Raw genomic sequence first — 27,809 nt, forward strand, 5'->3', positions numbered from 1 at the left:
AAGCACTAAACATATCTAAGGCATGTGTTTACAATCCCACCCCAAAATATATGAAATGATCTTCAAATGGTTGTACACGAAAAATAGAGCATTTCTACTGTACGCATTTAAGGAAAATTATGTCATTCTAAGCATAAAGTATCATATCTGAAATGCAAACTGAATGAACCATGTAATTACATTTATGAAAATAGCTCCTAAATACAGACAAAAAGGTCGAGATCATTTCATAATATAACATAGCATGTCAATATTTATAGTATTGAGGACAAGGCAAATATTTCCTCTAGGAAGTGTTCAAAAAGAATTTCTTGTTCTCTAAGAATAGTTCTACTTTAAGCAGATTAGTCTGTGCCAAGAGTTCAATGTTTTTTGTGGGAGAAAAAAATGTAATTGATTGAGAAAAATAGAGTCCCAAAGTTAGAAGTTTTTGTTTTAAAAACGGGAAGGCCGAATTTCAGAGTGCAGGGAACGCTGTGTGCATGAATCAAGAGTTATTCTCGGTGTCAGGAGAAAACATCAGATCGTCTAGGCTGGCAAAGAAATCGTCTACCACAGTAGGTGAAAGTGGAACTATTTCATCAAGTAGATCAAATGTGCACAGATGAGAAATATTAACGTCAACGCCAAGTGCTGCGTTAGCAATTTTCATATCAGATGGTACCTGTGTGCCTGTTGATCCTCGTATCTCACCCTCAGTTAGACTTACTGGTGAGACCTCAATGAATGCCGTCATCAGGATTGGTAGCCGTTTGCGACAACACAATGCATGAGTCGTTACCGGACCTAGCAAGGCATCGACATCCAATGGCAGTACTGATGGAAGTGTAAGACAAATGTCCAACACGCATTCCTCTCCGCAAAGCAGGCATCGTAGTACAGGTAAGATGCAATCTTGCCAGATTGGTCTGAACGATAGAAACCAAGTTGTGTTCAGATCTGTAATGAAAAAAAGCACAGGTGCACCATAAATTATAAGTGTGCAAGAACAACACAATTATCGTAAAAGCACAAATAGTGATGTCCAGAGGTCTTGTTTGTTTGATTGATTTATTTGTCAACAGAACAAAACGAACAGCCGACGCGTTTCGTCCCGGGTGGGACTTCTTCAGGGCAAGAATAAGATGTCAAATCCTTGGCGGTGTTTGTGGTCATGTGGTGAAGACCAGAGAGTTGGGGTCTGTTTCGCAGTCTCAAATCAAAAAGTTTAAATGCAAAAGCAACTGGTGGTCTTTGGGTTATTTCAATCCTCCAGGGTGAATATCCAGCTGGGCTAGGAATTAGACTAAATTGAGATATCAGTAATGAAGTAAAGTCAATATTGGTCTGGATACAGGTAAGTATTAATGAGATGCACCATTTCATGAGTTGTGCACCTAAATCTGAAATTATCCAATGGAACCTTCAGATAGTGAATAGAAATGTATTTCAAGGTATCTCTTTACTTCTCCACCAAATTTCGCATGAATGGTGCATCTCGTTAATACTTACCTGTAGCCCAGCTGGATATTCACCCTGGAGGATTGAAATAACCCAAAGACCTCCAGTTGCTTTTGCATTTAAACTTTTTGATTTGAGACTGCGAAACAGATCCCAACTCTCTGGTCTTCACGACATGACCACAAACACCGCCAAGGATTTGACATCTTCTTCTTGCCCTGAAGAAGTCCCACCCGGGACGAAACACGTCGACTGTTCGTTTTCTTCTGTTGACAAATAAATCAATCAAACAAACAAGACCTCTGGACATCACTATTTGTGCTTTTACGATAATTGTGTTGTTCTTGCACACTTATAATTCATGGTGCACCTGTGCTTTTTGTCATTACATGTTAAAGTTCTGGTTAGGACTGTCATTGTGATGGCGGGTGTCTTATCGGTGTGCACATAATCCCCGTCTAAGTGTCTAAAAAAGAGGGGACAATTATAATAGAGGTAATTTTGGATCAGGTGCATTTCTATGAAAGTTCCGCCATCTGCCATGTGTTCATATCTCTTAAACGAGCCAAGCCAAGAATCTGTGTAATTCTCTCACGATACCTCATGGCAAGGAGGCATTGTTCCATGGTATTCTGGGTATCGCTGGTGACCGGACTTGCCATATCGGAGCAGAAGGAATAAAAATAGAATTCCTGCTACGAGTCCCAAAATGAGAGGCAGACCGCCGAACACAGAGTGCCCGAAGTTTGGAAAAATGCCGAGGACTGCTTCAAATGGTGTTAACAGTCCCCAAAAAATGATCTTAAATACATGTGCGATGCCGCTGGTATCAGACATGTTTAAGGTTTGACTTAACATTTCTGCGAAATGTACTGGGCAGTTTCTTGATTATAATGCATGTATCTCCGCAGAAGTCCTTGCAACTTGCAGATCATACGTTTCTTTAGACAAGGTCAGTGGCACAGTTTTTTGCAAAAGAATGACTTTCATTCTGCTTAAAGTATGAATTTGTATAGAAGAGATATTCAGTGAAGGCCATAACTCCGTCTCCCTGTCTGTCATGCTCTTTGGATACAATACTTGCATACAACAAGTGACCCTGGATGACACACTAACGAGATAAGTTTTTCCTTGCAACATGCCACAACAGCTGTGGTCATTGAGCATAACGTAGCTGCCATTGGATAGCTGTCTGTAAATTGGTTCTATCACTGTGGAGGGTTTACCGTGCAGGTGGCAAGAGAGGTTATTTGCAGATCCTTCGCTGGCTTCGTGTAAATTAATACCTTGGCACAAAAGTGTACCACTTAGTGAGTTCTTACAATTTTTACTACTAAGGAATACCTCCTTTCCCTTATTCCAACATTTGTGTGTGTAAGGTAAAGTCCAGGTCGACTTAATGTATTCTTTACCCAACCTTTCATACAGGCCCGCTGGTAAATGCTGTAGACAATACTAAAATTGGAAAATCATCACTGGTTTTGTGATGGTGCCATGTATTATCCATTCAATGACAGGCTTCTCAGAAGCTATCAATGGTAATCTTTCCAGTTTTTCAATGCTCAGCACCGTATAGTCTACTCCTCTTTGTGCCAAAGAGATTTGTTTATCTGTAAGGTTAAATACAGCAAACAATAACGTTGTGTTTATTAGACGCCATGGCACATAGCCTGAACGAAGATTTTGCAACGTCCAGCCTAACTGCATTATAGAACGTAATTGAGACTGGCCATGTTGTAACATTAGTAAGTCCTGCTCCATAATGTCAATTGCAGAGGATACAATGCTGTCCAACGAATATATTCTGGAGGACAGAGTTGTTAACCCATTGTCCGCTACAGAGAGAGCTTTCTCTAAATTAATACGATCAATTTCTCGTATTCTTTCTGCAGTTTCCATTTGCGTTATTTTCCAAGCTTCGTTGTTTTGACGTGGTTTGCAAGGCCCTATTAGGAAATCTCGCAAATCATTGCCTTCTTTAAGTAAAGATAAGTGTTGTTTGATTTCTGGAAGTGTGGATGTCTGTAGCCGCTCAAAGCATAGTTTTCCTACACTGTATGTTGTTACTATGCCTGGATGTTGTCTCTGGGAATATCTTTGATCTGGCTTGCTCATTTTTAACACCTGTGTTTTGTTCAGGAATCTATCATGACAGTTATTAGTGTGTGTGGGCCAGATTAACAATTTTCTCCAATCAGGATTAGTTCTGTTGTGTTTTAAAATATATGGTACTTTTACCTCCTTTTCTGTAGTATCATTACTCTCAGATGTGGGTGTAGGTATAGACGGTTTATTTAAATCTTTTATCTTAGCCAGGCCAAGACAAGAAGTTTGTTGAACAGTGTCATTTAAAAACATTATTTGTTCTGGTATAATGCAGGCTATGAACAGGGCTTCTAAACCTTCCAGTCTTTCGTGCCCCAGACAGTTTTTGTCTCAATGCTGTCTTTCCAAAAGTCAAAACCTAATGTAGACAGCTGAGCATAAAAGTTTGCAGAATAAATTTGTTTAGTATTGGTCAACATCGTTTTCATTCCTGTCTTATTTACATTTTTGAAATAAAACGTTTCTGGATTTGTCACATTAAACCCTGAGAAGTATGGAAACTTTTCATAAAATGTTTTTGAGCTGCCCTTTGACGGCGTTGGACAATGTTCCCATTGATTATATGTAAAAACATTCCTAGGGCTTGCAGATTTATGCAAATAATGGTGACCATAATGATTAAAACATACATTTACCGCAATTTTTCCCTGACTAGATCCCCAATCTTTGGAATCCAGACAGGCCTTGCTGGGACAGGTGGTTTTTCTTCAGTGGTCGTTGGCTTCTGTGTTGTGTTACTCAGACTTCTTCTTGTTTCATTTAAGTCCTGTAAAACAGCCAAACGATCTTTGACATCAAAGGGATTTTGTTCCAACACTGAAGTTTGGCAATCAAGGACTTTGATTATCATTCTAGTACCAAATAGTAATTCATATGGAGTGATTCCACCCGGAGATTTTCTTGGCAGATTGTTAATACTACGTTGGACACTTATTAGATGTTTGACCCACCCATCACCCGAACCTAATACCTTAGCTGTTATGGATTGCTTTATGTCACTTTTTTTTCTTTCCACTACCGCATTACCCTCAGGATGGAAGGGACTAGAATACCGCAATGCAACGCCCAAGCTAGCCATGGCCTCTTTGTAAGCTCGAGAGCTAAACGCAGGACCTTGGACAGAATGTAGCGTGCCGATTGCGTATGTGCTGATTAAGACTCGCAAATCCTTTATAACAGTTCTGGCGTCAGCCGAGCGCTGGGGCCATATCCAAATAAATCTTGTCCTAGTAGTTGTGGGACCGCATCTGTCCATGATGACGTCTGCGTGTAGATAGTCTAATGCTGTCTAACAAAGGCATCTGAACTGGGCTGACTACACTGTAGTCAGGTATCTGGTAGTTGTCAAAGCTATGATATCTGTAACAGGTATCACAGTTGATTCTAAATTTGTAAACTTGGATGCTCATTCCTGGCCACCAGTACATCTCTTCTAATTCTTTTAGAGATTTCAAGAATCCTTGATGTGTCAGACCCTCTCCCATATGTGTTTCTTGAACCAAGTAAGCTCTCCGCTTCCTGTTTGGAATTACTCTGTCCCCCACTCTAGGGATTCGAGCAAAAGGAACAGAGTTTGCATCAATTATATATGTATATGTGAGTGGATAGTTTAGAGGTAAAGCTGCATGATTGCCTTCCATTGAGGCTTTTACTGCTAATAAAGTTTCACAGTCTGTTACTCTTTTTGAGCAAGCGATTGTAGCTACGAAAGCCGTTTGCACAGCTGCCTTCGCGGGTTCATCAGCCAATTAATTCCCTGCAACGTGAACGCCATCACGCTGATGACTCAGTGTATGAATCACGTGAGTCTTTTGTAGTTCTTTCTTTAAAAGAACTATTTGTTCCCAAAGCATTTTATGCTTGATTGTGCCACCTTTTGAATTTTTTAACCCGTTTTTAACCCAGCTCTGCAAATTTTCGTTGTAAGATTCAACGCAGAAATACGAATCGCACACTATTAGTGTGGGGAATTTGCGATCGGTATTTTCAAGCGCCATCTTGAAAGCCTGTACAGTCTCCGAGTGATTGAGTTTTTGTGACCATAGGTCTGAATTTACCTTCGCGCCAGCAACCTTTAACAATCGCGCACGCCGCACTATAGGCTTGTTTACCCTCAATTGTGGGCTGTGCTGATCCGTCTGTATATATTATACATCCGTAATGTTCTAGAGGCAGAATCTCGGTCGGCAGAGGACCTTCGTGTTCATATTGTAAAAATTCTTGTGTCTTCAAATAGGGGTCAAAGACGTATTCAACGTTTGTTGCAGCAAGAGAGTTAACCCATTGTATCCATCTCGGATGTAAAGCTTTTGCATTCGGAATGCTTGCTTTCGTCACTGCCTCTAAGGCAGGTACAGGTGTAACGATCATTATTCGTTTTCCCTGTGCAAGAGCTCTCTCCTATGCTACTGCAGTTTGAACCACTGTCAGAATTTTTTCTGTTGAAGTGAATTTTATTTCAGCTTGTGTGTACAAGTGTGATTTGTATGCTATTGGTACCTTTTCACCTTCATTAAAGGTCAAGTATGTGAATCTGCATCTTCCTGGGATGATTCAGATCACAAGGTTAGGCACATTGTCGCGTGTTTCTAACTGTGTTTTTACTAACATGTCTGTTTGCACTGAACGCAAAATTTCTGTGTGTTTTTGAGTCTAATTAGTTGGTTTGAAATCAGGTTTGATTAATTCGTAAAGAGGTTTAACTCTTTCTGCGTAACTCAGAACGTACGTTCTTCCGAAATTCAGGAAACCTAGAATTGACTGTAAGTTTTTCAGCGTCTTTGGAGGTTGGAGCAGCGCACATTTCTCTAGAAAGTTAGCTGCCAGGCTTTTGCCTTCACTTGATAACTCGTAGCCCAAAAATAGGACGTTGAGGTGGGCAATTCGTAAAATTGAATTTATACCCTTCATATGCAAGCCCAAGTATTATGGTGTTAACTCTTTTCAAGTGCACGTCCAAATCATCGTCTGTAAGATAGATGTCCTCGACATAAGATAATGTCTCATCATCGTACGTTTGTAGTAACTCTGTTACTCTGGCTGAAAATAACCCTGGGCTATTCTTGAATCCCTGGGGGTGACGGCAAAATTGTCGCTGTGTCCCCGTAATTGAGAAAGCGGTCAAATGCCTGCTTTCAGGTGCAATGTTTTGACAGAAGAACCCATTCGAAATATCTAATGTGGTTTTATATTTTTTCCACACGATGTTATTCATCAGTGCTGCACTATGTGTATTTTGTACTGCAAAGGTTTTGCAACTAGAGTTTAAGTGTCTGTAGTCCAAAACTAGACGATATGTATTGTCTGGTTTGGAGACAGGAAACAAAGGATTGTTCATTGACGAGGTGCATGTTTCAATCACCCCTAGGTATTCAAGTTGATTTAAAATCTCCCTGACTTGTTTTTAGCTTCTTGCTTAACTGGATACTGCCTTTGTTCAGTAGGTTGATTTTTTAAACTGTATTTTATGGTGAGGAGAGTCCTCATCCCATCCTACATGATTTTTAGGTCGAGCTAGAGTGCGCATGCGAAGCATGCATCTAGCTCAACAACTATTGTTGTCAGTCTCCTGGGAATCTGAGACAGGGTTCGGCCACGCGTGTCGATTGCACCCCGTGGGCGCACACGCCCAGGCCGGCGCCGTGCACATATCCTATCTCAGATTCCCTGGAAGTCAGCCATGCCTCTCTCAGTCGCGCGCACACACATACACACAGCCACACTCACACACACATACACACACACAGGCAGGCAGACACACGCACGCACGCACGCACACACACTGCATACACACAGGCTCACACGCGCACCCCCCCCCTTACCTCATCTCTGCACTCCAGCTCCTCTGGCAGCACAACGCGGGGCTCTCCCCTTATGCATGGGAGCCCAGTTGTGCTATCCGCTGCTCTTCACCCGGGCCCCCTCCTGGGACCCGGGACTTCGGCTCCTGCACTTCGGCTCTGGGCTTGCTCCTCATAACGGAAGTTATGAATGGTGCGCATGCGCGGGCAGCCCCCGCCCTCCCAAGTCTCCTTGAATGTCTTGTTAACTCCATGTCGGCCGCTAAACAGATCAGGATTATTCTATTGCCATGATAATAAGGGACAACTTGTCCACGCTTTCTCGAGGTGCAGTCTTGCTTCGCTTCCCATGAACCACACATCTTAAAACAATCATCTGAACTGAATAACGTGGCGCACTCACAAGGTGGAGCCAAGTGGCACAGCCATGCACGTTTTCGCTGGTTGTGTTAAGGACAGAGGGGGCTCTGTGTGTCCCAGTCCACCCTTTCGGCACTGGCACTGCGCCTCGTAGCACTCCTCTCTTCGGCACAGCGCCTCGCAGCCCTCCTCGGCACAGCGCCTCGCAGTACTCCCTCTTTTAGGCACTGCACCTCGCAACTCTCCCCTTTTAGGCCCCGCGCCTCGCAACTCTCCCCTTTTAGGCACAGTGCCTCACAACTCTCCCCTTTTAGGCACAGTGCCTCGCAACTCTCCCTGCACTCGCAGCCCTCCTCGCTCGGAACATCGCCACGCAGCCCTCCTCAGCACAGCGCCTCACAGCTCTCCCTTTTTAGGCACAGCGTCTCGCAACTCTCCCTGCACCTATAGTTCTTGGCCACCCCACTTCCCTCCCTCCAGAGTTATGGCTCGCCTGTCCCTCTCACACAAACATTTCTGTCCCTTTTTGTGTTAAGGACAGAGGGGGCTCAGTGGGTCCTCAGTCCACCATCTCGACACTGGCAGCCTTCCTCTCTTCGGCACAGCGCCTCGCAGCCCTCCTCGCTCGGCACAGCACCTCGCAGTACTCTCCTTTGCGGTACAGCGCCTCGCAGCTCTTGTCCACTTGCCATCAGGACTCTGCAGTGTTTCACGCATTGCACGTGCTGCACTGCTCGGCACATTTCAGGGGGGTTGGGGCGGGAATTGGATAAAAGGTGTGCTCAGCTGTATCCTGCTCCCCGCCCAGACATTAACAATCCATAAAGGCCTTTTAATAGCCCTCCTGCCCTGCCTACCTCAAACACCCCATCCTCGGATCAGAGGAGGCGTTCATTGTTGGGTTACTGACCCCCCACCCAGCAGACGGCACCGTGAGCCCCCGGTGGGGCTGAGTGGGGATAATCTGGGCAGGGGGTGGGGGTGTCCAGTTATCACGTGCAAGCACCACCTGGCAGAGGCGCCCCCTCCCCCCAGCCGGGAGGAGGGCAGTGTGTGGGGGGAGGGTGGGAACAGTGTGAATACCTTGGAACCTCTGCGAGGGCGACTCCCCCCTCCAGACACCCGAGGCGCTACCTCGGGCACGCCTTTCATCTTGTCTGACGTGGGCTCTCAGCTCAGGCTTTTGGCACCGGGAGGGCAATTTGGCGGGGTGGGGCACTGTAGGGAACAGTGTGAATACTTTGGAACCTCCGCGAGGGCGCCTCCCCCCTCCACACACCCGAGGCGCTACCTGTGGCACGCCTTTCATCATGTCTGACGTTTGCTCTTATGGCACGGGGAGGCAGCAGCGCCGCAGAGAAGCCAATAAATAAATAAACATCCATCGGTTGTGTCAAAAATACCAAAACTCCAAAAGCAAACACTTGAGTGCACGCCTTCAGCAAGCAAGGGACCTGTCATGCCAGCTGTGCTCAGGGGCTGTACGGGCCGCCTACGTCATTGGTTATAGTGTGTGCGTGCCACAGGCTACCGTCACCGACCCTAACAGCGCGCATCTTATCAACCGCAGAATGATGAAAGGCTGAGCGGGCATAACCTTCATCACTAAAGAGACAGACCCCAGCAGCGCGCATCTTATCGACCGCACAATGATGAAAGTCTGAGCGGACATAGCATTCAGCAGGCAGGAAACAGACCTCAGCAGCAGGCACTAAACCCCTTGAGCTGAGATGAGCGCAGTCTTGTAATGGCAGAGGAGACTGCAAAGCTGCGCTTCGCACGTGTGTCTCTCGAGGTCCCGAGGCTCCGCATTTCACGTGTGTCTCTCGAGGACCCGGGCTCCGCATTTCATGTGTCTCACGAGGCCGCACATTCCACTGTTCACAAAACCAAGCCTTTAAGAATGTTGCTGGCCTCGGGGTACACACTTCCTCACCTCCTGTCACGATTAACAGTTGAGCTACACAAACCCAAGCACTTTAAAAACGTGTTCTTTGAGTAAACACTGTCGTGGCCTCGAGGCACTTTACTGAGCCACTAAGGCCACGGATTAAAGAGCGGGCTCAGGAGACGTCGCCCCTCTCACACCACTCTCCCCTCTCACCTCTCTCCTCTCTCACCGCTCTCCCCTCTCACACCACTCTGCCCTCTCACACCTCTCTCTCCCCTCTCACACCTCTCTCTCCCCTCTCACACCACTCTCTCCCCTCTCACACCACTCTCTCCCCTCTCACACCACTCTCCCCTCTCACACCACTCTCCTCTCACACCACTCTCCCCTCTCAAACCACTCTCTCCACTATCACACCTCTCTCTTCCCTATCACACCTCTCTCTCCCCTCTCACACCTCTCTCTCCCCTCTCACACCACTCTCTCCCCTCTCACACCACACTTTCCCCTCTCACCACTCTCCCCTCTCTCCTCTCACCACTCTCTCCTCTGTCCCCTCTTCCCTCTCTCCCCTCTCCTCTCTCTCCACTCTCCACTCTCCTCTCTTCCCACTCTCCCGACTCTCCCGACTCTCCCCTCTCACCACTCTCACCACACTTCCCCCTCTCACCACTCTCCTCTCTCCCCTCTACTCACTCTCCCCTCTACCCTCTAGCCACTCTACCTTCTCACCACTCTACCCTCTCACCACTCTCTCCTCTCACCACTCTCCCCACTCTCCCCTCTCACCACTTTCCCCTCTCTTCTCCTCTCCTTCCTCTCTCTCCTTCCTCTCCCCTCTCCTCACTCTACCCTCTACCCTCTACCCTCTCTCCTCTCCCCGCTCTTCGCTCTCCCCTCTCTCATCACTCTCCCTTCTCTCCCCTCCCCTCTCCCATCTCTCCTTTCTCCTCACTATCCCTTCTTTCCCCTCTCCTCTCCATCTCTCCTCAAGTACACACAAATGTCAATAAGCAATTACACTGCACTCTATGCAACATACACTCCAAATACCACTCAGTGCCACATAATGACACTGCACTCAATGCAACATACACTCCAAATACCACTCAGTGCCACATAATTACACTGCACTCTATGCAACATACACTCCAAATACCACTCAGTGCCACATAATTACACTGCACTCTATGCAACATACACTCCAAATACCACTCAGTGCCACATAATTACACTGTACTCTATGCAACATACACTCCAAATACCACTCAGTGCCACATAATTACATGCTACATATTTACACTGCGCTCAACACAACATACATTCCAAATACCACTCAGTGCCACATAAGTACATTACACATAATTGCACTGCACTCAATGCAACATACACTCCAAATACCACTCAGTGCCACATAATTACATTCTACATATTTACACTGCGCTCAACGCAACATACACTCCAAATAGCACTCAGTGCCACATAAGTACACACCATATAATTACACTGCACTCAATGCAACATACACTCCAAATACCACTCAGTGCCACATAATTACACTGCGCTAACTTTAAGACTTTCGGTATTCAAGGCATGTAGGAGTCCTAAAGTTAGGACTCCTAACTTCTGTGAATACCGAAATGAGTAAGTGCCTTCTGTCAATATCAAAATGGTAGTAAGTTTCGGATTTTGTCTTAAGTTAGTTCTGTTATTCGGGCCCATAATCGTCACAAAACTTTTTTACAAAAGTTTAAGCTATTGCCATTATAAATTACAATAACTTTGATTTAAGTATTAATTAACATTTCGCTGTATCCCCTCCGAAACAAGGAAAACAGTCACCCACGCTCTAGTCACGAGCCGACTGGACTACGGAAACACCCTCTACGCAGGTACCACCGCTAAACTCCAGAAGAAACTACAACGAATCCAAAACGCCTCAGCCAGGCTCATATTAGACATCCCACGCAACGAACAAATCTCTGGTCACCTTAAAGACCTCCACTGGTTACCCGTCAATAAGAGGATCACTTTCCGACTGCTTACCCACGCACACAAATCACTCTACAACATCGGTCCAGATTGCCTCAACTCTCGACTGTCCTTCTACACCCCCTCCCGCCAACTTCGCTCTTCCAGCCAAGCCTTCGCCACTGTACCTCGCATCAACAAGACCACCATGGGAGGCAGATCCTTTTCTTACCTGGCTGCCAAAACATGGAACTCACTCCCCGCTCACCTTCGCCTCACCCAGAATCACCTAGCGTTCAGAAAGCAGCTTAAAACGTGGATATTTGACAAATAATCCTCCTCCCCTTCCTAAGCGCCTTGAAACCCTCTGGGTATGTAGTGCGCTATACAAATTTTATGACTTGACTTGACTTGACTTATTTAAAAAAATTAAAAGCCTTTGTTATTTTTAATATCAATACATCTAATTCACGTACATACAACACATACTGCATTACGAATGCTACAGGTGTCACATTTGCGAAAGTTACAACTATTGGCATTGTAAATGACAAAGCTATTAATTTCGCTATTTTCAAACCAAACACATAAATAACAAAAATTGTCATTTACAATACCGATAGCTCAAACTTTCCTAATGCGAGACCTATTGCATTGCAAATGCTTGTTATATAATGCTGGAGCCTGAGGTACTGCCCATTTTCTGGCATAGGTGTATTTTTTATGAATTGGAATGTGATTTGAGAAGGCTGGCATAATTATCTCTTCGCCATGTGGGCACTCCGACAAATTCAGGTGGCCAGTCTTGTTCAGCTAGAAGAATGTCATAGCCCTTAGAGAGCTTCTCCCAAAAGAGTGCTCTTATTTTTCTAGTTATGTCCCCCCTCCAACCGGAGTGTTACTTCATATAACTTGTGAGGTACACTAACCCTGGTGTCGGTAGTTTCAACTTGAATGGATTCATTCAAGTCCACTGGCTCCAGATGATCCTTCAAGATCTTGCGAACTATGGTGACTTCTGGTGCGCTGTCCAGCATTGTCTGGGCCCATTCTCCGTTCTTGAGTTGTGTCCTCAAGATCCTCGGCATGTTTGATCTTTACGCTAGCTACCTTCTTTTTAGTGAATTAAGTTTTCTTATTTTTTGGAACGTGCTGTTCTTCTTTGGACTTCACGAGTTCCAATTCTGTTCTGATCGTCCTCTCCTCTCGGATTTCTGCGAGGAAGTCTGAAAGGTACGAGGGAACGTGTATCAGTATCTTGATATCTATCAGGTTTTCTCAAAGTATCCCTATTCCTAAGGTTATACCTTTTTTCAGAGGGCTCCCGTTGGGGAGACCTACCTCCCCATTGGGGAGATCTTCCTCAGGATTGAGAACATTTCTCTGTGGGAAGTGTTTGTTTAGTATTTTCCCACTTCTTCTTAGGAGTAGTGGAATTATTTTTAATAGTCACCTTTTCAGGATTTTCTGTTAATTCGGGTTTCACTGGTTTCACACCAAACTATCTCTTCCTAGTTCTTCATATGATTTTTCAATGATTCTTGCAAGCTCATATGGTTTGTCTGTTATATCTGTTTCTTTTAACTTTTGGCGGATTGCCACGGATGCTGCTTCACATTTAATGTTAGCTAATAATATAGCCGAGAACTGTTTGAAATCTTTTAGTAATTTCATACCTAGATTTAGGGCCAGTTCTGGACCGTATTCATTTTGAATCTGCCTCAGAACGTCTGGTAATACCGCCATGGACGGTACACCATGTGTTTTTGTGTAGATTGAAGCAAAGACTGTACCCCAAGTGTCACAGTCTTCCACATGTGGTGCTATCCCCATTGGTAAACAGATTGTCAAAATTCTGTGTTTCTCATGAGGTGTACTATCAGGGAATACTGCCTCAATTTGAGTAATTTTTTGTGCTAACCAAAATGGAATTTGTTCCTTTTTGGCGGGCAATTTTCCAATTACTGATTGTATAGTCCGTGGTGTGATTTTGTTTGTGTTCCCCTGGTGACGGGTGTGCTGTGGAATCCTTACAGTAGGTTGGACTGATAAGGTCCGCATGACATATTGAACCAATTGTCTATGTATTTTAATTAACTGTTTCAGCTGAGCTAACAGTTCTCGAACTGTCATATTTTCTATGTCAGGATGTGGTGTATAGCTGGCTAGTACCGGCCATGTAGCTCCTGGTCTACCTAGTGGACCGAGCCTGTAATGTGATTTTGAAACCAGAGCTGATGCTCTTGGTAAGTTAATGGAATTTTAATGTCCTCGTAAGGAACATATTCTTTTGGAGGTTCCTCTACTTTGTAGTAGTGGAACTCGTGTGTACCTCCATCTGCTGGAGGAAAGTGAATCCATGAATAGAATACCTCTGTTTGCCGATATTCATGTGCCTCTATAACAAAGATTACTTTACCACCTATCGATGATACTCCATTATTTATGAGTTTGTAAGTTATAGTTTTTCTTACATTTACCAAGATGTTTATAACATCTGGGTCATTCTGTAGCCTATTTCTGTCATCTAAGACTGCTTGAGCTGCTGCTGCAGCTCTCCCCCTTTCTTCGTCACTCTCCGACATTTTGTCGACTGGAAGTTTTTACAGAGCAAAGTTTCAAGGAAACAAAGATTAGGTGCACAATATTTAGGAACACTGTATCCTTCAACGTTGAACAAACCAAAAACTAATACATAGGATTTTCGTCCTACTCAGTTTTGGCGGATATTAACCTTTCACCAAATCCAGACGTCTATTGGAGTATTTACGGGAGAAAGGGGTCTGTGTGAGAAGCACAACTGAGTTACTTTAGTATCTTGCGTTAAATTATCGCCTTACCAAACGTTGGGCGCCATGTGGTGTAGTTCCTATATTCCCAATAGGCTCTGCGCATTGGAATAACATATACTATAGTTTAGACGTAGGACTGAGGTCGACTAGGTCTCTACCAAATATATTAAACTTAATAGTGAGGGCCAGCTAGCTCAGAGGTCACTAGAAAGTTTCTCAAATAAACAAGAAGGGATTAGTTTCTGACAACAGCGTAAACATGACAACTTTGTTTCCCAAGAATAAAAAATCAATCTCTAGAGTCGCGGAAACAATAGATAACTATTTTTCTCAGTCAATCGTGCATGCTTTGTTTCACCATAGGTGCTGAGAAAATAGAGAGACGGGCGTTTTCAACAAAAAGTATTTATTAAACAGTCTTCTTTCTCTAGCATAAGAAATGTACTGCTACAATCGTAATACTGGTTATAAAGTACAGGGCATATAATACGAAAAGTATTATGAAGTAGTACTGTAAAAGCATGATATGGTTTCTAAGCCATAAATTGCCTATAACGTATAAAATACATACAGTAATAAAATAATGACTAAAAGTGCTCAACTGGTGTTTCTAAAATACGCCTACCCCGGTGTACCTAACCTAAGTCTAGTACAAGGGAAGAGGTAAGTGAGGAGTAGCTTAAGATTAGTATTCTTTGCCAAGAATCTATTCCAAGAATTCTCCAAGGGTCTAATCAGCTCCGTACCTTGGTTTTAGAATGAAGGAGGTCTTGTATCTCTCTCTCTCAGGACTCGATTTCCCAGCAACCCGCAAGGGTAGCCTGGAAACACTGGAGCTGGATTTCTCGGCAGGAGAAAAGACAGCGTCTCTCAGTGCGTCAGCTGGAGGGTCGGCTTCCTTCGGCACTTGCTACTGCAGGGCGTCGGGCAAGTAGTTAGTTGATCTGCTCCAAACCACCGCGTGTTTGTCTGGGCAAATGTAGGCTTATTTATACTTTGAAGGTGCCGAGTTTGACGTATGTTTGGACTTAATAACTTCACTCAAAGACCCAGTTCTGTGAAAACTCCATGATTTCCTAGATAAATTAGTATTCAGGCGAGGGGAAGTCCCTGGCTGCTGAAGGCGGGTTTCTCTAAGAAATCGTTGTTGATTCTCGGAACTTAGTGGAAGTAGCCATGCCGTATTTGGGCTGCATAGGCTCGATCTAAATATGGTAATGATTTCTATGCCTATATAAGGATCGGGTAATTTATACCTATATAGGGGCATGAATTGGGAAAATTACACTAGGGTCCTAGAATCATTTACAGTAGCCCCAGTGACGCCCCTTCTAGAGCAGCTCCTGGGTGACGGACATATGGCTGCAGGTTCATATCTCTGGAGCTTGCACCTAGCCCTAGTGACGCCCCTTCTAGAGCAGCTCCTGTGTGACAGAAATATGGCTGCAAGTTCCTATCTCTGGAGCTTGCACCTAGCCGCAGTGATGCCACTGGGCGACGGAAACATGGCTCCTGGGCGACGGAAATATGGCTGCAGGTTCCTATCTCTGGAGTTTGCACCTAGCCCCGGTGACGCCCCTTCCAGAGCAGCTCTACCTCGATTCGTGAAGTCCACTCTCTCTGGTGATTGGCCGAGGACACTGCAATGCAACAGGAATATCATGCTTTAAATTTCTTTGAACAGGCTAAAAGCAGGAGACTGGGTTTGTGCCTCAAGGGAAAAGAGCCCGTCCCTGGGGCTTTCAAGGTCCCTCAGTGTTGTGTGGTAATTTCCCTGTGTGTCATATCCGCTTCAGTCTTCTGTGTCGCACTGGAACGGAGCCCTAAAGAAACTCAAAGCACTGCTAAACCCTACCTTGTAACATTGGTTGGGACTTGAGCTTTCCTATGATACCACCTATGGATTTTGACGCAAAGCTCTAGCTACTAAAAAGGGTGGCAGAACTCTGCACCAAAATATATGCCTATGTGAAGCAGGCATAGCATTGGAGAAACATGTTTGTTCCTCACACCTTTCCAGATTTGCATGTGAGCTGTAATATATTGCATACATAGAAACTTGGAGAAGTTTTAAACTATGTCAAAGCATAGTATTTTGTACGCAAAGGGTACCCTTTCAGAACCAAACCTATGCTTGACATCATGCAAACACCCTTGCACTGTAGTGCAAGGATTTGTGCCTGGCTCAAAGGGGAGAGAGAAGCAGGGCCATATCCTACGACAAACAGAAAGCAGCAACTTTCGTAGATGTGCGCGTTGCATTAAATGTAAATAAATATGTCCCTTTGTGTGTAAATGTGACACATCATGTTGCAATGACCCTGATTTATTAAGATATTCTTTTCTGTTTAGGTTGAACGTGTCCCCTGAAGTGAAGGCCAGCAGGGATATTTCTCACTACCGGATTGGAGATCTGGGACTTGTGCCTCGGCCTGACCCTAGTGCTGCCAATCTCAGCAACATGAGACTGCTTTCCAGGACATCGCAACTAGGACCCCTGCGAGGAAGCACAAGCTCACGCAAGGTTCAGCAACTCCCAGCACTTGGCTGAAAGATCTGTGGAACGGAGAGGGCGCAGGGGCTGTCCATGACTGGGGTCAGGGAATGCTCCTGCGCCCCCTCCGGGTAGAGAGGTGCCTTCTCTGTATTAGGTAGATGGGGGTCCTTTTGGGTGTATTTCTTTTCTACAGCGGGGATGCAATATTGGTCTGTATCTGCCTGACTACAATGGGACTGTGTCAGACAAGGCAGGGTGGACATCTGTACTCATGGGCCTACAAGTATTTCCTGATTTTCCTGGACTAGATATGGTAGGCATCTAGATATAAGGTCTATTGTGACTTTCCTCATCCCTTGCCATCAACTCTTGCACACCACAGCGCTCACCTTGTTCTCCTTCTGGGATGTGATCCTTTGTCATCAATCCAAGCATGCGTCAGCTCTCCCCTCCTTCCGTGATGTTACCCTTTGCCATCCTCCAACAGATGCCACAGCTCTCACCTCCTTCAGCGATATCCTTTGCCATCAACCCAAGCATGCCACAGCTCTCAACCCCTTCTCCTTCGGTGATATCCTTTGCCATCCCCCAAAGGATGCCTCAGCTCTCACCTCCTTCTCCTTCTGTGATATCCTTTGCCATCAACCCAAGCATGCCACAGCTCTCACCTCCTTCTCCTTCGATGATATGCTTTGCCATCAACCCAAGCATGCCACAGCTCTCACCTCCTCCTTCGGTGATATCCTTTGCCATCAGCCCAAGCATGCCACAGCTCTCACCTCCTTCTTCAGTGATATCCTTTGCCATCAGCCCAAGCATGCCACAGCTCTCAACTCCTTCTCCTTCGGTGATATCCTTTGCCATCAGCCCAAGCATGCCACTGCTCTCACCTCCTTCTTCAGTGATATCCTTTGCCATCAGCCCAAGCATGCCACAGCTCTCAACCCCTTCTCCTTCGGTGATATCCTTTGCCATCCCCCAAAGGATGCCACAGCTCTCACCTTCTTCTCCTTTGGTGATGTTATCCTTTGCAATCAGCCCAAGCATGCCACAGCTCTCACCTCCTTCTTCAGTGATATCCTTTGCCATCAACCCAAGCATGCCTCAGCTCTCACCTCCTTCTCCTTTGGTGATATGCTTGGGTTGATGGCAAAGGATGCCACAGCTCTCACCTTCTTCTCCTTTGATGATGTTATCCTTTGCCATCAACCCAAGCATGCCACAGCTCTCACCTTCTTCTCCTTTGATGATGTTATCCTTTGCCATCAGCCCAAGCATGCCACAGCTCTCACCTCCTTCTCCTTCGGTGATATCCTTTGCCATCAACCCAAGCATGCCACAGCTCTCAACTCCTTCTCCTTCGGTGTTATCCTTTGCCATCAACCCAAGCATGCCACAGCTCTCACCTCCTTCTCCGTCGGTGATATCCTTTGCCATCAACCCAAGCATGCCACAGCTCTCACCTCCTTCTCCGTCGGTGATATCCTTTGCCATCAACCCAAGCATGCCACAGCTCTCAACTCCTTCTCCTTCGGTGTTATCCTTTGCCATCAACCCAAGCATGCCACAGCTCTCAACTCCTTCTCCTTCGGTGTTATCCTTTGCCATCAACCCAAGCATGCCACAGCTCTCAACTCCTTCTCCTTCGGTGTTATCCTTTGCCATCAACCCAAGCATGCCTCAGCTCTCACCTCCTTCTCCTTCGGTGATGTTATCCTTTGCCATCAGCCCAAGCATGCCACAGCTCTCACCTCCTTCTTCAGTGATATCCTTTGCCATCAACCCAAGCATGCCACAGCTCTCAACTCCTTTTCCTTTGGTGATATGCTTGGGTTGATGGCAAAGGATGTCACAGCTCTCACCTTCTTCTCCTTTGGTGATGTTATCCTTTGCAATCAGCCCAAGCATGCCACAGCTCTCACCTCCTTCTTCAGTGATATCCTTTGCCATCAACCCAAGCATGCCACAGCTCTCACCTCCTTCTTCTTCGGTGATATCCTTTGCCATCAACCCAAGCATGCCACAGCTCTCACCTCCTTCTTCAGTGATATCCTTTGCCATCAACCCAAGCATGCCTCAGCTCTCACCTCCTTCTCCTTTGGTGATATGCTTGGGTTGATGGCAAAGGATGCCACAGCTCTCACCTTCTTCTCCTTTGATGATGTTATCCTTTGCCATCAACCCAAGCATGCCTCAGCTCTCACCTTCTTCTCCTTTGATGATGTTATCCTTTGCCATCAGCCCAAGCATGACACAGCTCTCACCTCCTTCAGCGATATCCTTTGCCATCAACCCAAGCATGCCACAGCTCTCACCTCCTTCTCCGTCGGTGTTATCCTTTGCCATCAGCCCAAGCATGCCTCAGCTCTCACCTCCTCCTCCTTCGGTGATATCCTTTGCCATCAACCCAAGCATGCCACAGCTCTCACCTCCTTCTATCCTTTCCCATCAACCCAAGCATGCCTCAGCTCTCACCTCCTTTTCCTTTGGTGTTATCCTTTCCCATCAACCCAAGCATGCCTCAGCTCTCAACTCCTTCTCCTTCGGTGATGTTATCCTTTGCCATCAACTCAAGCATGCCACAGCTCTCACCTCCTTGTTCTTCTGTGATATCCTTTCCCATCAACCCAAGCATGCCACAGCTCTCACCTCCTTCTCCTTCGGTGTTATCCTTTGCCATCAGCCCAAGCATGCCACAGCTCTCACCTCCTTGTTCTTCTGTGATATCCTTTCCCATCAACCCAAGCATGCCACAGCTCTCACCTCCTTCTCCTTCGGTGTTATCCTTTGCCATCAGCCCAAGCATGCCACAGCTCTCACCTCCTTCTTCAGTCATATCCTTTGCCATCAACCCAAGCATGCCACAGCTCTCACCTCCTTCTTCAGTCATATCCTTTGCCATCAACCCAAGCATGCCACAGCTCTCACCTCCTTCTTCAGTCATATCCTTTGCCATCAACCCAAGCATGACACAGCTCTCAACTCCTTCTCCTTCGGTGATATCCTTTGCCATCAACCCAGCCATGCCACAGCTCTCACCTCCTTCTCCTTCTGTGATATGCTTTGCCATCAACCCAAGCATGCCACAGCTCTCACTTTCTTCTCCTTTGGTGATGTTATCCTTTGCCATCAGCCCAAGCATGTTATGTTATGTTATGTTAAAAAAGTTTATACCGCGCACGTACACCGAGACGGTTTCTTGGCGCTCATAACAGACATAACGAGCCAGGGCAAAGGTTATTATTCTGAGACTGCTTTGAAAAGGAAAGTTTTTAAGGTTTTCCTGAATGACTCATAAGAGGGGCATTGGCGAAAAGAAGAAGGGAGGGAATTCCAGAAGGAAGGGCCTAAAAAAGAAAAACGCATTCCGCCGTGTTTTTTGCGGCTATTAGATGGGATGCAGAGAAGGTTATCAGCAGAAGATCTGAGATTACGGGTAGGAAGGTATCTCTTTAGCTTGGAGGAGATGAATTCAGGGGCGCGGTTATGGAGAGATTTGAATATGGTGCATCCAAGTTTGAAGGAGCACCGTTTGGCCACTGGGAGCCAATGGAGGCTCCTTAGAAGGGGGGAAACATGCTGGTGTTTAGGTTGATGGAACACCAAGCGGGCGGCCTGGTTCTGAATTAGCTGGAGTTTTTGAAGCTGATAGGCAGGTATCCCCACATACAAGATGTTAGCAAAGTCAATCCTGGAGATGACCAAAGCCAGTATGACTAGTATGAGTGCCTCTCTGGTAAGAAATCGGCAGATCCTACGGATCCTACGCAGTTGAAAAAAGCAGGATGATGTAACAGCCGAGATCTGGGATTTCATAGATAAGTCCTCAGAGATGACCACTCCAAGGCTTTTCACAGAGCTGACCGGGCAAGGGGGAGTGCCAAGAGAAGGGGGCTAGTAATTGTCATCCCATGGATTGGTAGGGCCACCCACCAGAACAAGTTCCGTCTTAGACGGGTTCAGCTTGAGCTGGCTGTGAGCCATCCAGTCAGAGATGAACAACATTGTTGTTTGAAAATTAGAACGGGAGGATGGTGAAGTGTCCAAAGGGAAGACCAACTGTAGGTCGTCTGCATAATTATATATAGTGGCAGGGGAGTGACGAAGGGCGACCATAAGTGGTTGCATATATAAATGAAAAAGAAGCGGGAAAGAGCTGAACCCTGGGGGACACCACAAGTGAGGGGGGAGAAAGGAGCAAAGAAGGTAGAAAGGTGGACTGCCTGGGAGCGGCCTTGCAGGAAGGATCGAACCCAGTCCAGGGCAAAGCCCTGGATGCCGGCGTTTTTGACACGGTCGATCAGGATAGTATGATCGACCGTGTCAAAAGCCGCCGAGAGATCCAACAGTACAAGGGCTTGGGAGATGTTATTGTCAGCTCCGGCTCTAAGAGTGTCCATGAGAGCCGCGATCACCATCTCTGTGGAATGGAGGGGGCGAAAACCAGCCTGTAGGGGATCCAGGAAAAGGGAAGTCTCAACAAACGTGCTCAGACACCTAGTAACATAAGTTTCTAGGATCTTTCCAAGAAAAGGGAGAAGGGAGATGGGTCTGTAATTGCTCAGCACAAGTGGGTCTGCGTTGTGTTTTTTCAGAATGGGTAATACCACCGCTTGCTTAAAAGCTTCTGGAACAACTCCTGATGTTAAGGAGGAGTTGAGAAGAGTCAGGGCAGGCTCAGGACAGGCCATGAAGATTTCTTTAAGAATATGTGGGGGGCAGCAGTCCTTAGGAGAACCGGAACAGACTTTATGAAGAAGACTGTGGAAGTCGGTAATGGTAATGGAAGGAAAAGTGTGAAATTTCTGAGAGTTTTCGGAGGGGAGGGGAAATGATTTGGAAGGGGGAAGGTGGAAGGATGTTGTTTTTGATAGAGGAGATTTTATCTCGAAAGAAGGCATTAAGCTCATCACACAGTGCCTGGGTGGGCACGGGAGGGAGAGTGATGCGATCGGGAAGGGAGAGCTCATTGACTATCGAGAAGATGTCTTTAGCTTTAGAAGCCAACTCCAAGATTTTACAGGAGAAGTAGGAAGTCTTAGCCTCAAGTATCGAGGATTTATATTTGTTAAGTAGAGTGGTAAACTCTGTCTTGAGTAAAGGGTCGTACTTGTGGCGCCAACGACGTTCAGCTTGGCGGAGGGCTAATTTGTCAAGTTTAAGCTGGTCATTAAACCATCGCTGGGCGTCATGGGGGCGCTGGACTTTTATAGTTTTTAGAGGAGCTACAGTGTCGGCTGCTGCCTTCAGCCAGTGCTCAAGAATAGCGGCTTGGCGAGAGACAGATTCAGAAACTGGGGGAACTGAGGCTGCCAATAGAGAGTGAAGTTTTGGCAAATCAGCATTTTTCCAATTACGGGCCGTGATGTTAGCCGGGCGAGGAGGGCGGTGGAAGCTAGGAAGATCAACAGAGAAGGAGATAAGGTAGTGGTCTGACCAGGTGCAAGGGGTGATCAGTGGAGGGTCGATGTCAAGATTAGCCATCCAGACCTGATCAAGTATATGTCCCTTACAGTGGGTAGGGGTGGAAATCAATTGCTGGCAGTTCAGGCTGGTGAGGGTTTCTGAGAACAGCTCAGACAATCGGCTTTCTTGCGGGTCATTAGGCCAATAATTGAAATCGCCCAGGATGAGAATCCTGGAGTGATTAATAAAAAGCTCAGAGACCAACTCCCCAACTGATTGAGCGAAGGAAGGCATGTAGGAGGGAGGTCTGTACATAAGAACGCAGATAAGAGAGGTAGTGATGGAGCGGAGCTGTATAACGAGGGTTTGAGTATTGGGGATGGGAGTGCAGTCCAAGATGGAAAAAACATATTCTTTACGGATGATGGCAGCGACTCCACCACCAACTTGCCCCATAGGACGGTTAACGTGTAAAATATAGTAGCCGTTTGGGATAGCGGCTAGGATATCAGGCACGGAGTCCTCTGTTACCCAGGTCTCGGACAGGAAGAGGATATCTATGTTAGTGTCATCTAGTAGACGGTAAATCTCTAATTGGTGTTTCACCAGGGAGCGTGTATTTAGATAAAGAATAGTTAGGGCACGGGTGACAGGAGTGGGAGGGGGGATATTGGAGGGTACGGAAGAGGAGGCAGGACCGGGCGGGAGAGGAGAGAACGTGCTCGGGGGGGCAAACAATACCACACACCTGGGCCCTCCTAATAGCCTCAGGCGGCAAAGGGACAGCATGTTGGAGGGAACATAAGTCCGCAGAAGAATACAGGAAAGTTTGGGCAGGGTGTAAGGCCGCAGGTCGCGGCCGGCCGCGGACGGGCGCAGACGGGCAGGACTTTGGCTTGACTTCGGCGCGAAGTCGGCGCTCCCGCTGCGCTCGTCCGCTGCGCTTCCGCCACACCGTCATTTTATATGGAAGGGACGTATAGCCACTAGACCGCTAACCTGCGCTGGGTGCGGCAGGGCGGAAGTGGAGAAGAGAAGGCGGGGAATGGCGCTCTAGAGTGCGACCCTCCGCACAAACGGCACTCAGCCGGGGCGGAACGGGCTCTGGAGCGAAGGGAAACAGGTAGCATGCCACAGCTCTCACCTCCTTCTTCAGTGATATCCTTTGCCATCAACCCAAGCATGACACAGCTCTCACCTCCTTCTCCTTCGGTGATATCCTTTGCCATCAACCCAAGCATGCCTCAGCTCTCACCTCCTTCTCCTTCGGTGATCTGCTTTGCCATCAAACCATGCATGCCACAGCTCTCACCTCCTTCTCCTTCGGTGATGTTATCCTTTGCCATCAACCCAACCATGCCACAGCTCTCACCTCCTCCTCCTTCGGTGATATCCTTTGCCATCAACCCAAGCATGCCACAGCTCTCACCTCCTTCTCCTTCGGTGATATCCTTTGCCATCAACCCAAGCATGCCTCAGCTCTCACCTCCTTTTTCTTCGGTGATATCCTTTGCCATCAACCCAAGCATGCCACAGCTCTCACCTCCTTCTCCTTCGGTGATATCCTTTGCCATCAACCCAAGCATGCCTCAGCTCTCACCTCCTTTTTCTTCGGTGTTATCCTTTGCCATCAACCCAACCATGCCACAGCTCTCACCTCCTTCTCCTTCGGTGATATCCTTTGCCATCAACCCAACCATGCCACAGCTCTCACCTCCTTCTTCAGTGATATCCTTTGCCATCAACCCAACCATGCCACAGCTCTCACCTCCTTCTCCTTCGGTGATATCCTTTGCCATCAACCCAAGCATGCCTCAGCTCTCACCTCCTTTTTCTTCGGTGATGTTATCCTTTGCCATCAACCCAACCATGCCACAGCTCTCACCTCCTTCTCCTTCGGTGATGTTATCCTTTGCCATCAGCCCAAGCATGTCACAGCTCTCACCTCCTTCTTCAGTGATATCCTTTGCCATCAACCCAACCATGCCACAGCTCTCACCTTCTTCTTCGGTGATATCCTTTGCCATCAACCCAACCATGCCACAGCTCTCACCTCCTTCTTCTTCGGTGATATCCTTTGCCATCAACCCAACCATGCCACAGCTCTCACCTCCTTCTCCTTCGGTGTTATCGTTTGTCATCAATCCAACCATGCCACAGCTCTCACCTCCTTCTCCTTCGGTGATATCCTTTGCCATCAACCCAAGCATGCCACAGCTCTCACCTCCTTCTCCTTCAGTTGTCTCCTCTCTGTTCTCTACTCCGACCCCACTACATCTTAAGGAGCGGAGTGTCATTTCTGCGAATAAGGCTAGCGATCTGAACCCGTGACTGCTCAACGAGATCTGCAGCTCTCAGTGCTCATCATCCAACCCAAGCACTCATGCCAAATATGTTCCTGTGAGGTGAAATCTTCTATACCAAAAAGGGCGTCTTTCACAGCCTTCCCTCTGTTTGCTTTAAGCCCTTCTCTTCTAGTGTGTGCAAGGCACCTCAGCGTGTTCTTCCGTGGACTTTAGAGTCAAAAGGATGCGACAAGTATGCTGATCTATCTCCTCCTGGCATGGCAATATCTTCTTCGATACCAAATGAAAGATTGTTGGGAAATCTAAGGGCTTGTGGGATTGAAGTCCATTCACAGATATGCTCGGCCCAATAAAAAGCTCATATATGCTAGCCTTTGTGAGGGGCCCTGAGGGGACCCTGCTGCTGATATCTATCTGGAAGAACCCCTAATCCTCCAGGATAATCTTTCCTGTGAATGTGGGGAAGGCGGCCACTGTGGAGTCAGACCACACACCAGTGTTTTCTGGCCATTTAGGGGCAGAGAGCCCTCAGTTTATCCCCTCACCCAGACAAACCTCGATGACTAGAAGAAGACTTATGATGCATCTGTGAAGTACAGCATAGGACCTGTCACAGCCAAGGGCATCCCATTCTGCCCCTCCAAAGTCCAGCTTTCTACCAGAAGACACTCCTTCCCTCTTGCAGGACTCATAATCGCATCAGATGTCCATGGCTGGTGGCGTCTTACCTCCATCTGCAGCTGTAGTGATGGTGAGGACACTCATCTCGTTCATGCACAGAACCATCGTAGGCGGGACAACCTCCAGGCTGCATGATGGGCGTGTGACGGATCTCCAACCCTACCCCTTCGTAGGGCGTCATGCATCTTCTAGGAACAAACTTCCAAACAGTGTGTTGGGTCGGTAATAGCAGACCTCAATGAAGGGCAAAATAAGGCTTCCTCACTCCTTATATCATCGACTATTGGCTTCTTCCTCAGTGTAACAATGGGGCAGATTTACTAAACAGCAGCACAATGCAGCGCACGTCCAAGAATTGCTGTGCTGCGTTGCGCTCGAGCAAGAGGGCATCGCAGAGCCTTATCTACTAAGGGGGTTGTCCTTCCAGTACAAAATACAGTGCTCTCTGTACAGCACAGTGCTGCACACATGCAATGTGTGAAACGTTATGAGCAATGAGACCATTTTGCCTTGTTAGCGTCTGTTTTGAGAAGGCGTTCATTTATAATGCAAATCCAAAAGTCGCTAGAGTTGTTTCCCTTTCTTTCCTCACAATGTTTAAGGCTCACCCTCAGCCCCTAACTCATCACTTCACTCAGCCTGACCTGCTATAATTACACGAGTGAAACAGATCATTCTAAATCTGCAAAAACCTTCTAACTTGGAAACCTGCACCTCTGGTCGATGCTTCTTAGCAGTCAATATCTGAAGCAGCTCAGTTCCCTGAAGACAGATATTCTTAGATACGTACATGGTCTAAGTATGACCCTACACCAAGATGGATTCCACTCCCCAGATCATCGCAACCCCTTGGAATGCAATGAAGAACTTTGAGGTGTTTGTGACTCAAACATCTCCCTCTGACTGCACTGGATCCATTTTGAAGACAACCGCCTGAATGTTTTGCGTCTGATGAGGCCAGGTGTTCCACGGCACAGGACCTGCCTTTCTCCAGACTAAACTTCAAATATGTAATGAAAAGAAGAACGTCTGACCTAGAAGGGTCTGATACATACTGGTAATCTTTATTCTCCAGCATTCAATCATTCATAGATTCACATACTTGAATCCTTCCCATCATGGAGGTGGGAGTCTCACATGGTACTTATGAGTATGCAGTAAAGCATTGAATAACAAAGCTGCTTTGACAAGTGACATTGTTAACCAATTCACATAACTTTAATAAAAACGAAACTTCAGCCAGTCAGGAAGCAGAACCACTTCCCCCTACCATGCAGGCAACTGTAACTCAGATTTTTTCCAGCACATCATGTGAAGCGGGTCTCCCCGGGCTCTGCTCAGGTTTCTTCCAGCACATCATGTGAAGCGAGTCTCACTGGGCTCTGCTCAGATTTCTTCCAGCACATCATGCGAAGGAGGTCTCCCCGGGCTCTGCTCAGATTTCTTCCAGCACATTAGGTAAAGCGGGTCTCCCAGGGCTCTGCTCAGATTTCTTCCAGCACATAATGTGAAGCGAGTCTACCAAAACTCTGCTCAGATTTCTTCCAGCAAATCATGCAAAGGGGGTCACCCCGGGCTCTGCTCAGATTTCTTCCAGCACATTATGCGAAGCGAGTCTCCCCGGGCTCTGCTCAGATTTCTTCCAGCACATCATGCGAAGGGGGTCTCCCCGGACTCTGCTCAGATTTCTTCCAGCACATCATGCGGAGGTGGTCTCCCTGGGCTCTGCTCAGATTTCTTCCAGCACATCATGCGAAGGAGGTCTCCCCGGGCTCTGCTCAGATTTCTTCCAGCAGATTAGGTAAAGCGGGTCTCCCAGGGCTCTGCTCAGATTTCTTCCAGCACATAATGTGAAGCGAGTCTACCAAAACTCTGCTCAGATTTCTTCCAGCAAATCATGCAAAGGGGGTCACCCCGGGCTCTGCTCAGATTTCTTCCAGCACATTATGCGAAGCGAGTCTCCCCGGGCTCTGCTCAGATTTCTTCCAGCACATTATGCGAAGTGGGTCTTCCCGGGCTCTGCTCAGATTTCTTCCAGCACATCATGCGAAGCGGGTCTACCCGGGCCCTGCTCAGATTTCTTGCAGCACATCATGCGAAGGAGGTCTCCCCGGGCTCTGCTCAGATTTCTTCCAGCACATCATGCGAAGGAGGTCTCCCCGGGCTCTGCTCAGATTTCTTCCAGCACATTAGGTAAAGCGGGTCTCCCAGGGCTCTGCTCAGATTTCTTCCAGCACATAATGTGAAGCGAGTCTACCAAAACTCTGCTCAGATTTCTTCCAGCAAATCATGCAAAGGGGGTCACCCCGGGCTCTGCTCAGATTTCTTCCAGCACATTATGCGAAGCGAGTCTCCCCGGGCTCTGCTCAGATTTCTTCCAGCACATTATGCGAAGTGGGTCTTCCCAGGCTCTGCTCAGATTTCTTCCAGCACATCATGCGAAGCGGGTCTACCCGGGCTCTGCTCAGATTTCTTCCAGCACATCATGCGAAGGAGGTCTCTCCGGGCTCTGCTCAGATTTCTTCCAGCACATTATGCGAAGGGAGTCTCCCCGGGCTC

The 27,809-nt window shown here is 46.9% G+C and overlaps 2 protein-coding genes across 3 annotated transcripts in view; both read left to right on the forward strand.

Annotated features, from left to right (window-relative positions):
• The window catches only part of CFAP157 (cilia and flagella associated protein 157), a 681,435-nt gene that overhangs the window by 591,752 nt on the left and 61,874 nt on the right, over positions 1-27,809 (forward strand). The window contains exon 8 of one of the 2 annotated variants that reach the window (XM_086924933.1): positions 16,713-16,884. In XM_086924933.1, coding sequence (XP_086781059.1) covers positions 16,713-16,884 — 172 coding nt within the window. Of the gene's footprint in view, positions 1-16,712; positions 17,548-27,809 lie in introns of those variants that run through there. The other variant, XM_086924934.1, reaches the window with a different exon arrangement.
• On the forward strand, positions 19,811-26,884 carry LOC147718066 (uncharacterized). Its single transcript, XM_086924929.1, has 2 exons — positions 19,811-26,619; positions 26,669-26,884. The coding sequence occupies exon 1, from the start codon at positions 23,392-23,394 to the stop codon at positions 24,592-24,594; it is 1,203 nt and encodes a 400-aa protein (XP_086781055.1). The 5' UTR covers positions 19,811-23,391; the 3' UTR covers positions 24,595-26,619; positions 26,669-26,884.

Source organism: Lissotriton vulgaris, chromosome 5 (genome assembly GCF_964263255.1).
Source record: "Lissotriton vulgaris chromosome 5, aLisVul1.2, whole genome shotgun sequence".
Taxonomy (NCBI): domain Eukaryota; kingdom Metazoa; phylum Chordata; class Amphibia; order Caudata; family Salamandridae; genus Lissotriton; species Lissotriton vulgaris.

Coding starts and splice junctions, on each gene's coding strand:
- LOC147718066 (XM_086924929.1), top strand. CDS start 23,392: ATGCCACAGCTCTCACCTCCTTCTTCAGTGATATCCTTTGCCATCAAC.